General features: G+C 36.3%; 1 protein-coding gene across 47 annotated transcripts in view; it reads left to right on the top strand.

Annotated features, from left to right (window-relative positions):
* RIMS1 (regulating synaptic membrane exocytosis 1) overlaps window positions 1–13,992 on the top strand; it is a 341,727-nt gene that overhangs the window by 239,679 nt on the left and 88,056 nt on the right. For 21 of the 47 annotated variants that reach the window (XM_052781720.1, XM_052781726.1, XM_052781737.1 and 18 more), the window contains 4 exons: window positions 60–131; window positions 4,338–4,520; window positions 5,875–5,987; window positions 11,584–11,613. In XM_052781720.1, the coding sequence (XP_052637680.1) occupies window positions 60–131; window positions 4,338–4,520; window positions 5,875–5,987; window positions 11,584–11,613 (398 nt within the window). The remainder of the gene's footprint in view (window positions 1–59; window positions 132–4,337; window positions 4,521–5,874; window positions 5,988–11,583; window positions 11,614–13,992) is intronic. The other 26 variants (XM_052781735.1, XM_052781755.1, XM_052781751.1 and 23 more) reach the window with 3 other exon arrangements.

Here is a 13,992-nt window from a genome sequence, read left to right as displayed (position 1 = left end):
CATATTTCTGTATTCTTTTTCTTCTTTGTTTATTTCTTTTCTGACATGTCATTTCACAGGCAGTCCAGAAAAGTGGAAAGATATAGCAGCCAAAAACAAACTAGGAAAGGCTCCGCAACTGAAACAGAAAGGTAGGATTGCTGATCGATGAGTAAACATCTCTTATTATCCATATGATTCCAGTTTTTTGAATATACCTCTAATACGACTTTTAAAGTAGAACGACTATGACAGTACCAAAAGCTGTTGTCATAATTTACAGTATTATTTACTTTGTATCTATATTATTAGCACTGCTTGCTGCGTTGCGTACGTATGGAATTTTGCTGACATTCTCCATCATGGCAGATAAACTCAATGGTAAAGACTAGCAGTCCGTCCATTTCATAAACCAAAACCTGAGACCCATCGCCACTATCTTGATCTCCGTAAGATGACATTTGGAAGTGTGTAGTATATTTCATTAGTATGGGACTAAACCTTTTCTGCACTTTACCACTGATCTTATTCCAAAAAATCTCGTCTGTTTTACAATAAATTTGAGGATGAAAAAAATATATTCACAGATTAATAATTCAAGATGTCTCTGATCAAATTACTTTCAATTTATAATATAAAAACGTTAAGTTATGCATTTAAATATCTATAGAAAATTTTATAATCTATCAGTATATAAAGTCAATATAAACACTGGGTCTTTAACCTTTGAATTCATTGAATTTTCCTGTACTTATATTATCATTGTAACTTTTAGCTTTGATGCTACAGTAGTATAGGGTTATGTATTCAAATTATTAAGAAGAAGTGAAAACCAAAAATATATTTAGTCAGCAGTACATCTAGTTAAGTATTAAACCCTGTGTATTGGCTGAAATAAGAGCAGTGAGGAGGGGTGAGGTCCTGCCTTTGTCAGAAACAGATTTATTTATCTTGATTAGCAGAGGAGGAATGTACATCTCTTTACATTGTGAGGGTTGAAAAACTTCTGTGAACAACACAGACAATTTTTTTTTTTTTTCAATAAAAATGCACATTGTTTAGAAAAACTTCAGAGCTTTTATTTTATTTTACTGCTTCAAGCCCCAGATTATCGTTCCTGATCCAAAAGCAATGGTTACATTTTTCTTAGTTTTGATGATTCTGTTGTCACAACAGCCCAGTTGCTTTTTCACTTTAGACCAGAGAAATTACCTAAATAATGGCTGAAATCCTTGCTGTGTTTAAACCAGGGACAGTTTTGCCATTGAGATCACTAAAGCCATTTTTACCCCCGTTTTTTTCTAACTTATGAAGAGTAAGGGGAGCCACTGGGTCTGAGGTCCAAGGGGCTCACGGTTCTTGATAACTGTTCAGCGATGAACCCAGTGCAACAAGAGCATAGGGAAACGTGAATTGCGCTACTTCTTTTTACATCTCCATGGCACATGGTGTAGGCTTCTGTTTCCGTAAAGTGATTCATTACGACTAGATGCGAGACACAAATGCCTAAATAAGTCAGAGTGCTGTAGTTTAGTATTTCATCATAGATATAACGTTGCACTAGTGCCAGAAAGTTTTGATAATAGGACAGGCAATTAATTTTCTTGTCAAATGGCAAATATAACTCAAGACTATTTCTTCCTTAAATATTCATATCTGTCTTAGATTTGATCTTTATTTTGCAATTTGCAGATCTTGTCTAATATTAGCTAAGCAGATTACTGGAATAAGATACCAACATGCTATCAGCTTCTCTGTAGAGCCTTTCAACATGCTATGTAAGATTAAGTTCTCCATGTATTGTGATAGCTTAGGAAATGTACATAAAAGGGAAAAAGCAAACCTTCTCAGGATAGTTTACAGAGCCTAAGAATTCTCTTAATTGGCTGTGATAAGCCTTCAAGATGGGATTCAGTAAACTCTTCTGAAGGAGTAAAACTGATTACATGAAGATCAAACATTTTCTGTGCTTGTATGAATGAGAAAAACTGTGGTAAAACTTGGTTCATCCCAATCCTAAAATGTTTTCTTTCAGCCCTAACTGATCACCCCAGAAATGCCAGATCTGAGGTTACCTGTCATATGTGTTATGATACATGCAGTCTTCAACTGTACTTGCTGTATTGTACATAGGACCCGGTGCCAGGCGTGTGCTGGATTGGTGATGCTCTCTCATTCTTAGTTTTTCTTTATAGTTCCATAAGTGGAAGCATGTTGTATTTAGTATGTGCCACTGAGGCATCTGTCTGAAGAGAAAGGAATTTGAGTTTTCTTGTGTGCAGGCAGAGCTGGAACCTGTAGGATTCCCATGTAGACCATTGCCAATTGAATTAACAGGTTTGCTGCTTGCAGTGTTACCTTCCTCTTTGAGGAACCAGGAGATGATACACATGTATGTGCTCGTTGCAGTCTATTGCTCACCAGGTATCATTCCTCTCCTCTCCGTACTTCTTATCTCACTTCTGTCTCGTTTCCTCAGTCATACACTAGCTTTTGTCTCCCGTGCTTGTTCCTTTTTGTCTCATTCTGATCAGCCATTTGCAAACTTCTTCCTTTCAGCAACCGATCTTTCTCCTAGGCCAGCAAGTCCTTAACACCATTCTAGTTTTTCTCCACTTCCCTTTTAGCTCTATTTTCATTTGCACCCCAAGTAGCATATTTGTCTCAGTGTAATAGCCCAGCTAATGCAAGTCTTAAGCCTCATGTGTCTTCATTTTAGTTAAGCAGATCTTCTATCTTTCTCTCATGGAAGGGGACAGGTCTATAAAAAGGGTATTACTGAAAGAGCAGGAGTTAAGTTTCTGAGTCTCAGATAAAGTGTTCTGTAATGGCAGGACAGACTCTCCTAGTGCTTTGCTAGGCTTTCAGATAAATTCCAGGACATTTAGCCTCTAAAATGAGAAAAATCAGAACTGAGAACATGATGACTTTGTTAGATTGGAGCATTCATTCATAGTAAAAGCAGGCAAGCGCTTTCTGGCACAGGGTGGGATCCATATTTACCTTATGGATGTTATCTGATAAAACAGGCTTAAAAGCTGGTTGCATGCAATAGTTGGCATGGTTTACTTTTACAGACAGCGTGGAGAAACAGGTGTTTTCTGAACTCAGCTCATCTTCGTTATCGTAAGCATCTTATAGAATCAGGGGAATCAGTCTCTGCAGGAATGTTACGGTTATCACCACAGCAAACCAGGAGTTAAGCTAAAGAAGCATTAGGGTTTGAGAGAGAATAAGGCAAGGGCAGCAGAATCCTGGTTTTGTTGTATTGTGACTGGACTTGCACATAAACTGTTACTGATGAAATGGCTTTGAAACCAAACCTGCTTGTTATGCTTGGTAGGCATCCGCATGTTATCTCATATATATTTTTTTTTTTTTTAGGTTGACTTTTCAGTGTATGATAGTCATATAAACTAGACAGTCCCTTGGTTACTTGACTGTATCTTGTGAGAAAGTTGTGCTGGGTGTCTGAAGGGAGACTTCATAAGTCTGCAGAAATTAAAAAAACAAAAAACAAAAAACAAAAAACCAACCAAACCAACCAAAAAACCCACAATGAAATGATGTCACAGGAAACTGAAATTTCTGAAATAACAGCAGTTACAGTAGTACCATTTCCAAAATGCTGCACTGTTGGGAAACCAAGGAAGAGTAAAAAGGCACAGTTAGAATACTTTGTAACACTCCAAACTTGAAGTGTTCCAGGTTATCTTATACTTGCAGTGTATGTAATTATTAAACTACTAATAATTATGCTTTATTATACTAACACGAGTAATCATTTTACTGCATATTTTAATTATATTTTCATTAGAGTTCCTTCAGAACTGTATTTCTGTTTTAGGACTTACAGCAGAAAGATACTTAATTAGATTCCTTATTTCAAACTCCTAGGGAAACCAAGGGAATTACATATGTGCTTACATATTGTCCTTTTTTAGGACACTAATTGAAATCCAGTTAATATTTTGAATAAGGATAAAAGCTATGGTTTAGAAATGCTTTGTGGTAGAACTAGGTATTCATAGCCTACCCTGTGCTAGTACTTATGTCATATGTTCTGTTAGCTTGTGTTTGCTGTGTTTAAGATGCAGCTAGAGTTTTTGGCCAACTGTCCGCTATATGCAGTGCAGTTCAACAATTCCACAAGTAGGGTCATGTGTATCTGCAGTGGTGAGTGTTCTGCAGTTTGTCATTTTGAAAATAGATTTGCATTCAGAATTAATAACTTCAATCTGAAATGTCAACCCTGGTCCTGCAGCCAGGATTTGCAGTGTTCTTTGATGGAGGGGGGCATGGGAAGGTACGCCTGGAGCTAACAACTGAACAGTTTCTTTTTGGCCCTGATGTTTTAGGGGTCTGCTACCATGTCTTTCTAGAAGGGGACTTCCAACCCCACGAACGACTGAACAGCCAGTCATTAGGGGAAAACATCACGCTCGCTCAAGGTCGAGTGAGCACTCTAGTATCAGACCCTTATGCTCTGTACATCACCTAGCGCCTGGAGGTTCGGCGCCACCTTCTCCGCTTCTGACAAGGTTGCTATTACGTGTACAGCACAGCTTTCATGTCCTGCCTCCCAGGTGTCAGTGTGGTGTTGTACTTTCCTGAGCATACATGGCGCGTTCACTCATTCTGGCACTGTAGATTATCCTCTCTTCATGGTATTTACACTTCTCCCATATCCTTTACGCCACCTATCTTCACCATCCAGATGGTACTTCTTGCTGTTGAACTTAAATACTTAAGCGAACGTAAGAGTAAAAAATTGGCTGTGTTTCGTCCTTCCATTGTTGTGTTTTGTTCTGTATCCATACGAAAATTATCAAAGTATTTCTCTAAACATTGTGCAGGAAATCATGTGCTGTTCACACAGCTAACTCTGAGCTTACAGGCTAAGAGAAAGTCAGTTGATCTACGCAGTGTGAAAACCAACAGTATTTTGGACTTCCACAAATGTGTTACTCAAAATCGCAAATTATCTACTTGCTGCCTTAGGGTAGTAGATAAACAGTGCTTATCCACTGTAGTAAGTGTGATATTACTGTAACTGGCAAGGGCATTTAATAGTAAGCTCTCCCCCTCAGTGGTCTGCTCCTTCTCATCTTTGTTTTACTTTCTTAAACTTTTTCCCTAGTTACTAGAGGCGGCCGTACTTATTTTAAATGCAAACTTACCAGCGTTCCAAAGGTGTTTGATGTGTTACACTCAGATGCTGTAACTGTGTATAAGAAATGAAGTAGCCAAGGTGCTCTGAAATAGTGCTAGCTAGAATTCAGCCAAAGGGGTTTAGGATATTTACTTAGGTACGATTATTAAAAATCTTGTAAAAATCTTTGTGCGAACCCACACATGCACACCCCACCCCACCCCCCATACAAAGGTTAAAGTTCTTTTTCCTTCTCTGAGTTCAGGGTAAAACAACATGTTATCCCATGGGAACAGGTACTTGCTGTCCAGTTCTCTGTGGCCTTGTGCAATTATTGCATCAGCACAAGGGGAATACAAGAGTTAATAAAATATAGAGGTGACGTTTTGTTTTGCCCTTATACCAGTGCAGGAGAACATATATAAATTGCGAGTCATAATCATAAATGGGTTTTAGAAAACTATTTTTCATTCAGTGGTTTTTGACTAGTACTTTATTAAAAAAAAACAACAACAAAATAAGGAAAATATTTCTCCTTAGTTGAAGGTAGTTATAAGGCCTCACATTTAATTTCTCTAAGTTAACTAGGTATCTAGACCTGAGTATTTGCATATGGCATACACCAAATGCAAACTTCTTCAAACCCATCTTCAGTATATGCAACTTAATATGTGTTGAAAATTCAGAATATAAAAATTCTCTTCATTTGTGTTATTTTACTTTTATCTTAATTTCATTTGCAGAGTACATCAACAAGGAAGTCCCACACAGTCTCCTCCTGCAGACACATCCTTCAGCAGTCGCAGGGGAAGACAGCTACCGCAAGTTCCAGTAAGAAGTGGCAGTATAGAGCAAGGTATCAAATAATGAGCTTATGATAGCTCAAACTCTTTGATTTCTTACCTTTCTTTACTTAAAGTCTACTTTCATAACTACATGTTCAATGCTATAATTCTACTCATAAATCAATAGAAGAGAATGAAAGCATATTTGTAGTCTGGGAAATCCAGCAGAGTTTGACTGGTAGATTATTACGCATGGTTTAATTGCCCTAATTTTCTAGTACCCTTTTATGTTTGTCTTCTTTTAAATTTCTATTAGAGTCGTCGTAGTTTCCAACAGATATCTAGTTTGTATTCAGCTAAAGAAATCAGGGGCAAAGATTCTGACAACATTTTGCCAGTCTTACTCATTTCTTATTTTGTGGTTTATATTAATTGTTATGTATTATTAACATAAATTAATAATAAACATCACAAATCTGTTTTTCTTCTGGAGTTCATAGTTCAGTGAGTAAAGAATGAAAATAGTCACCATGGGAAATGTGAAAGCACAGGTCATCAGCTCTTTCTTTCTTAAGAATAAACTGATCAAGGCAGAGGAGTGCTGCTCTTTTCTGAAAAAGACGACATAGACGTAATGGTTGTGGAAGATGTTTTTTACATACTGATATCAAATAAGTATGAATATTGCTGTTTCTTTTTCTAGCAACATACTGCACACAGAATATGAGCTATTATGATAAAATGAAATGGCACAATGGATAATATTTGCACATTCAGGTTTTCGTCTGTGTTTTAAAAGCCTGTTTTCTCATTGACTACAAGCAACAACTGAGATTGTCATGTGTCACAAGGTTTTCTTCTACGTGGAAATTATAGAAATGCTTCTAATGGTGAAATATTGTAGCGCTTTATAGAACTGTTGGCAGACTGCTTTCTTGAATAGATAATATTGCTGACCATGACCTTCTTATCATGATAGATTATCATGGAATTTTTTTTGTATGATGGCTTGCATTAACATGCAATCAGCTTACATTAATTTTATGGCTTTGAGCTGTGATGGCATACTACACCTTCAATTAACACATAGAAAAATGCATTCTTGTTTTATACATGTGTTTATTTTGAATGATTAATATACTAATACAAGTGGGGTTTATTAATTTTAAACTTTACATTCGAGTCCTCTCGTTTTGTAGTGAATCTAGGACTGTCTGGATTATAAACTAGTTACAAACTACATTTACATCTTCTATTTCTGCATATTAGTAAGTTGGGAACCTCTTAGGGAAACGTAATAAGTAATGAATTTCAAATTTCTTTCATGTTTCTTCTGCAATTTCAGAACTCGGTACAATATGTAATGATGAATCAGCCTTTAATTTAATTTTAAGTTGGCTTTCCTTTGGATATTCATCTGTCATCTTTCTGCTGTTCTTGATAACTGGTGTGTTGAGGATAAAATGCTAATTTATATTTTGTTAAAGACATTGGAAATGAATGTAGAACTTACCATGAAAATGAGTAGAGATGGGTTGTATACAGAAGTGAAAAGAAAAAATGAAAGTTGAGCAGAAGGCTAAAGCTACTCTAGGTTTAGAAAGTTGTTGATACTGTGAATACCTGTAAAGTAATGCTGTTTCACTGAACTCTTATTTACATTTGTTGATATGCTTGCGTCTTATGTATAAAATGTACAAGTAGGATGCGACATATCATTTACTTTGTTGTTATATATCATACCATCTGTGTCAATATAGCTGCATTACAGCACATGGAATCGAAGGCTAAAGAGATTTCCCTCTCTACACAGTACTTTGGTTTTGTCTAAGTGACTGGCTTGTCCTTTTGAAGGGGAGGTTTTCTGATTTTACCCATGTTTAATACTTTGTTTAAGCTGAGAATGTATTTGCAGAGAAGTACTAAATTGAATAGATTTTATAAAATATTTTTAAATGGTTTTGTCAGTATCTTCTGAAATAAATATGATAATATGTATAAACTTTATACTACTGTAGGAAATTAAATTCAGTGAGGCTATAAGACCATAGCATTTGCTCTGATTTACAGTATCAAATTTTAATATCAGTTTCACCTCTTTAATCCCTGTCAAATGAGCATCGGGGTCAAATGGATTGACTAGAAGTGATCTGACCCTAATGTAGGGTTGAATCCGAAGCGTGATGAGGTCTGTAAAAGATTTCCATTAGCTGTACTTGGAACTGAATTGTGTCCTTAATGATTTAAATTCACAGTCACCATGGATATAGACGATGTCAAAATCTAGTGCAATATACAAGTGTTATAGGGAGCATTTCAAAATGCCTTTTCTTCATTTATAAAGCAAGCTACTTTTTGGTGGTCAGTATTGACATCCTGTGTTTCAAGGAAATCCTGTATGATAAACCATAAGGTATCATTTTTATAGTAAAGTACTTCTGTACACTCTACAGGAATTCTGTTGTGTCAGGAGGGTTGAATGCACATCTAAATATATACATCTATGAATCTGTGTCTGTTTTACAAATCACAGTGATTGCTGTAAAAAATTGAATGTCTGTATATCAAAAGGGTTTTTTTTATTTGCTCTTTGCATATTCAGAAAGCATAGAAGAATCCAGTAAAGTAATTTTATTACTCTCTAAAGCTCTCATTATGAAACAAATGAGAGTTAATGAAGGAGCAAGAGACTGGTAGTGGTTTTCATCTCGAGAAACAGAGTGATATTTTAACTCTAAATCTTTAATCTTTAGCTCTCAATTGTAAACGATCATATCCATGCTAATAAGGTTTGTTCTAGGACTGACATTGCATCTCAGACATTCCATTTTGTCATTGTCAAGTTTAGAACTGAAAAAACGGTTGCTTCCTTCTCTCTACCAGATGATGTTGTCTTAGACACTGCTCTGGTCAGCAGTTAGAGAATCATAAAGTCAACTTGTGAGAAAATAAGGTAGTTTTAAAAGGTCCTTATTAGTAGACACTCTTTATTTAAAAAAAAAAAATCTCATAGAAGTAATTCTTGCTGAGACGACCAAAGTAGTGGTCCCTATTCCATTACAGAAATGGGCTTGGTACTACTGATCAGGAAGGGAGAAAAAATCTTAAATGTAGAGGAAAAAGTCCAATTTAAGGAATAAAACCTCAAAAGAGCATAATTATGCACAGTAGCAAAAAAAAAAAAAAAAGAAAAGGCTTCTTGGTGATTATGTTCTAAAGGGGATAGCAGCTTTGCCTAGTTTTGCAGTGTGGGGTGGGTATTTTCACTTGGAACTGTTCTAACTAAATAATATTTTTAGCAATGCCAGTACATGCAGACTTTTTAAAGTGGTTACAGTTAAGATTGTAGGCTTCTGTAATTTTTAGGCAATGTGATTTTTATTTTAATCCCAGTGATACTCAAGGAAGACATGGTTGTATTTCTTTCCTTTGAAACCCCGTCAGCAGTATTTCCTAGAGTGCAAGACACAGTGGGATGTTATTGCATCTAAAGGTCTTGAGATGCTTGAATATTGAAAGCTAGGCTGGTGTAGATGTGTCTCTGTGTGTTTTCAAAAAGTCGCACTTTAGTAGTCATTACCCTAATGTATGCTACTTAAGAAGCGTTTTTTATTTCTTTGTTTTAACTGATAATTTTATAAAAGGACCTAATAATATGAAGATATTTTGGCTCAGTGACTAAAGCAGTGAAATTCTAAGCCATGATAAGGACAATGGTGTGTTCTCAATATGTCATGCTGTGCCGAGCTGTAACAGATTTGCATCAGTGTTTTTTTAACTTGCATCATGTTTGAGTGGAACAGCACACATCATTAAGAGGGGCAGGGATTCTGCGTTGACTTTGCGTTTCAGCTGTTTCTATAACAACTTTGTTATGTAGTTGCACAGTTGTTAAATAATACTTCTGTATAAAGCATATTTCTGTGATCTTTATTCAGTCCATCCTCTGTCATTGCAACTATCAAACATCACAGGAATTCTTGCTTGAATAGGATTTGAGGGTGGGTCTCTACACTTTTGTATAATGGTTAATCATTGTGTTGATCAAGGAAATGAATACAAGCTGAAGATTTGTAACATTTTTCTACACTCCTTTTTGGCTGTGGTAGATAATATTAGGAAATCTAGCAAATAAATAAGAAAAAACATGTTATGTACTATTGAAATTTATGAACCAGCAAGATAAATGTGCAATGATTGTTTGTAGTCTAAAAAATATTTTTAAGAGCTAATTCATGCAAACCAGGTCTTTCTCCCTGTATCTGCTTCTATTTGGTGCTTCACAGCATGATTTCTTTTTCATAGCTTCGACAATGTATTTTCATATTTCAGAAGCTCTATAATGAGAGTAAGGTTTGTGATAATCAGCAGTCTATTTACATGTAAAGAGTACCTGTAAACTTAACTGAGCTAGTGTGGTTCTATGTGTTTCCAGTGGCATCCGTTTATGGCAACAGGCCTTACGCAGTGACCTTTAGAAAAGCAAAAGTGTGACCAGCTTTAAGTATTGCTGTATCTTAGCTCATGTTAGAAAAAGCTGCATAAGTTTTGTACGTGGCTTGTATGCAGGGTGAAGTACATGCGTGCGTGTTAGCGTTTCATGAGGGAAAGCTACGTTGAAGACTCTACTGGTACTGAATGGGGATTACTTGTCTAAAGTTCACATGTCTCATATATGTACAAGTCTTTAATGGTAGTCACATCATAGAGGAATGAAGTGTTTTGATGTCCAGTGTTTCCTTTTAACAAGTAAGAGTCAGAATTTTGTACAGAAAATCAGTATGTTGTCAAATAATACCTTTGAGTTGCAAATATCTTTTTATATTTAACCAACTTATGATCCTAAAAAAAAATGAATAGCTAGTGAAAACCATTCTGTGTATATGTACTTGATCATTTAAATGTCATTGCAGTGACAGTGTGGCTTGAGTAATGGTAAAAGATCAAACCGTTTCAGTTAAAACCTTTTTTCAGATCCATCAGTATAAAACTTGAATGGCAGAAGAAAAAGAATAAGTCATTTCCATTTTAGGTGTTAGTCTTTTAGCACTGTTTGTTTTGTCTTCATATTTCTGGTTTTATTTTGAAATTCTTAGGTGGCTCTGCATATTTTGAGGCAGCTTGTGGAATCTTTACTCACGCTGGAGAGTATTTTTTCTCAGCATTGCTAACTCTTGCAAATGAGTTCAAGCCTCATAATCTTTTATGTTTTCCTTAAAGACTGATTTTCAGTAGTCCAGTGGTTATTGAGTATTATAGATTTCAGTTAATAGAAAATAAATTTGTAACACTCATTATTGCAGAAAAGGCTTCAGAATCTAAATGAGGATTACGTGCTTCAGGAGTGAGAGTGATACTTAAAGCAATTTTAAGATTTTAATGTTAATCATAAATTTGGGTATGACAATACTGCTCGAGCGGAATACTTAAAGACTCCACAATCTGGTTCTTGGTAACTTCATTATTCCTGTTAATTTTAAAGAAAAAGTCATAGGCTTTATTATTTATCATGGTTTATCATTTTAATTTTCTACATTACTTTTACATATGCTGGAGTACTGCCTACTGTACATGCCATTGTCACATGTAACACATTTCTTTATCTAACTTTAAATTTGCTGATTTCTTTTTCTGTTTCCATCATTCCGTGCATTTAATTCATTGAAGAGCAAGAGACTTTTAACTCTTCCACAAAAGGTAAATATTTATGTAATTTTTTACAAATGTTTGGCAACTGTTAATACTGGCTTTTCCCTCAATATATTCCATGTCAGCATATAGTATTTAGTTAACAGTGTTTAACAGGCGAGAAGATTGTTTCTCAAATATCTATATACTATCTGATGCCCCTCTTTAGAATCTGAAAATGGTTTCTTTTGTAATTTCTAATTTTCCTATTGAAATGCAATATACTGGATTTAACAGGAGTAGTCATGGTATTTTACACGGCTTAGAAGGTGCTTGATTGAGTTAAAGTTCACGCAAAGACTAAGATTTTACCTAAGCTGCTCTTGACCTCTGCACAACATCTGCTTCTAATGATGCAGCCATGGCTTTTGGCATCTGTGAAGGATGTTTCATAGGTCTGGGCTTGGGAATATTTGAAGGTGATGATGGCCAGAAACTATCCTTCGTATGCAGAGAGCTTCTGAAGAATGAGCTGTGTTTTATTTGCATGACAAGCCCTTGACACTCAGAAAGTTAGTTATGTTGCAGGGCAGGTTTCTAGGGGCAGAAGTACAGCGCTCACCTCCTATGCATTTGACCTCCTATGAATCCTCCATGTCTGTGCCGATACCAGTAAATCAATGAGCTCAAACAACAGGTATCTAAGGCTGTCCCACATAGTGAAAAGTGTAGTCTGTCCCCTATCGAGGCAACGCTGCAGAGAAGTCCTTTTTCTGTTTTTTTGTTTTGTTTTGTTTTGTTTTTTTTCTTTTTGCTAAAAGTAAGAGTTATCTCAAAACAGAATGAGGCTTGGAGAGAAAAAAATGAAAAATATTAATCCCTTTTAACATTAACAGCAAACTACTATGCTGCATAAACATTAATGGCACAGATTAACCTTTTCTGACCTTTAGTCCTGAGTCCTGCAGATCTTGGGAAATTCTGGTCTGAATATAGGCTTTGGTGGGTCAAAGCCAAACTGTAAGGTGAACCTGAATCAGAATATTTCCTACAACCTCTCTACTTTCTGAAAGGGTGAATCCCACTGACACATTCATACTTGCTTAGATAAAAATACAGCAGCTGTTCCACTAGCTACAGACTCCAACACCTATGCCAATACTCAGGAGTATGTTTTCATGATAATGTTAAAAAAAAGATGAAAAAGAAATAACATTTAACTTAGGTATTAGCAATTACATGTTATTTTGCAGTGTTAAGAACGTATTATGAAATGTCTTAAGAAAGTGCTAAGAATGGTTGATTTTACAAATTATTTCTGTCATTTTTGCTTTCTTCAATATTTATATTTCTCTCAAACAGAACAATACAAATCAATCATGCCAGTTTGGTTTATATGCCTCTTTCAAGTTCACAAACCTTGCCCTGTGACTTGGACTGCAGTGGATGTTTCTTTGTTTAAAACGATTGACTTTATGCAGACAAACTAGACCATGCCTGTAACAGGTTTGTAAAAGAGCTTGTTTCCACAACATTTGGATGGGTCTGGCCCAAGATTTGGGAGTGTGTAGAAGGTGGTGGGATCATTATACGCACAGATTCCTCTGGCTCAAGGGAGCTGAATGCCCCGAGGCAGAAAAGAGCTGGGCAAAAGAAGAAGAGTGGGAAGAAGTGGAGTGCTGGCAGTTCTGGGGCACCATGAGTAACTTAAGTTGAGCTGACTTACACTAGTAGCCCACTGTCACCTCTGACTTTCCCCAGGGCAGAATGAGAGATAAAAAGGACAGTAGGTGAATGGGAGGTATGGATGGGGAGGGTTACAGGATATTATGTGGCAAGAGATGTAGGTATGAATGAAAGCATATACTACAGATGTGAACAACACTGACCAGATAGATCTACAACAAAAAAATCAAGCATCTGTTCCACTTAATCAATGGGAAGGGTTCCAATAAAGTCTTCAGCAGATTACAAAGATGCTGACTTGGATTGCTGCCAGAACCAGTGGTTTATTTTTTTCAAATTTTAAGAAGTATATGGTTGTTTTCTTGTTGTTTCCTTTTAAATAGAAGCTTCTGTTGGGATCATCCTTTAAACTCTTTGAGGAAGAACTGAGTGTTGCATCAGCCAGTTCAGATTTTTGCATTGGCTTATCTTCCTTCTGGAGTGAGTTATTAAACTCAAGATGACCACCATGCCTCTGCATGTACTGAGAGATCCAAGCTCATTTCCCAGCTTGGCAGTCTGAGTATGTGCTTTGGTCATGCCTCCATTCTGATTTGGGAGGAGGTCCAGAGCAGTATCAGCTCCCACGGAAAGGAAACCCATGTACACAAGCTTAAAGGAGCCCACAGCACGTTCTAGTCAGGTATAGGGACCAGGGCTGCAGAGCAGGCTTCAGAGCCCATCTCCCTCACTACCTGCATGTTGCTGATAAGTACTTTTTGA

This window comes from Harpia harpyja, chromosome 3 (genome assembly GCF_026419915.1).
Source record: "Harpia harpyja isolate bHarHar1 chromosome 3, bHarHar1 primary haplotype, whole genome shotgun sequence".
NCBI lineage: Eukaryota > Metazoa > Chordata > Aves > Accipitriformes > Accipitridae > Harpia > Harpia harpyja.
Note: the sequence above shows the minus strand (reverse complement) of the source record. Positions and strands in the feature narration are given on the sequence as shown.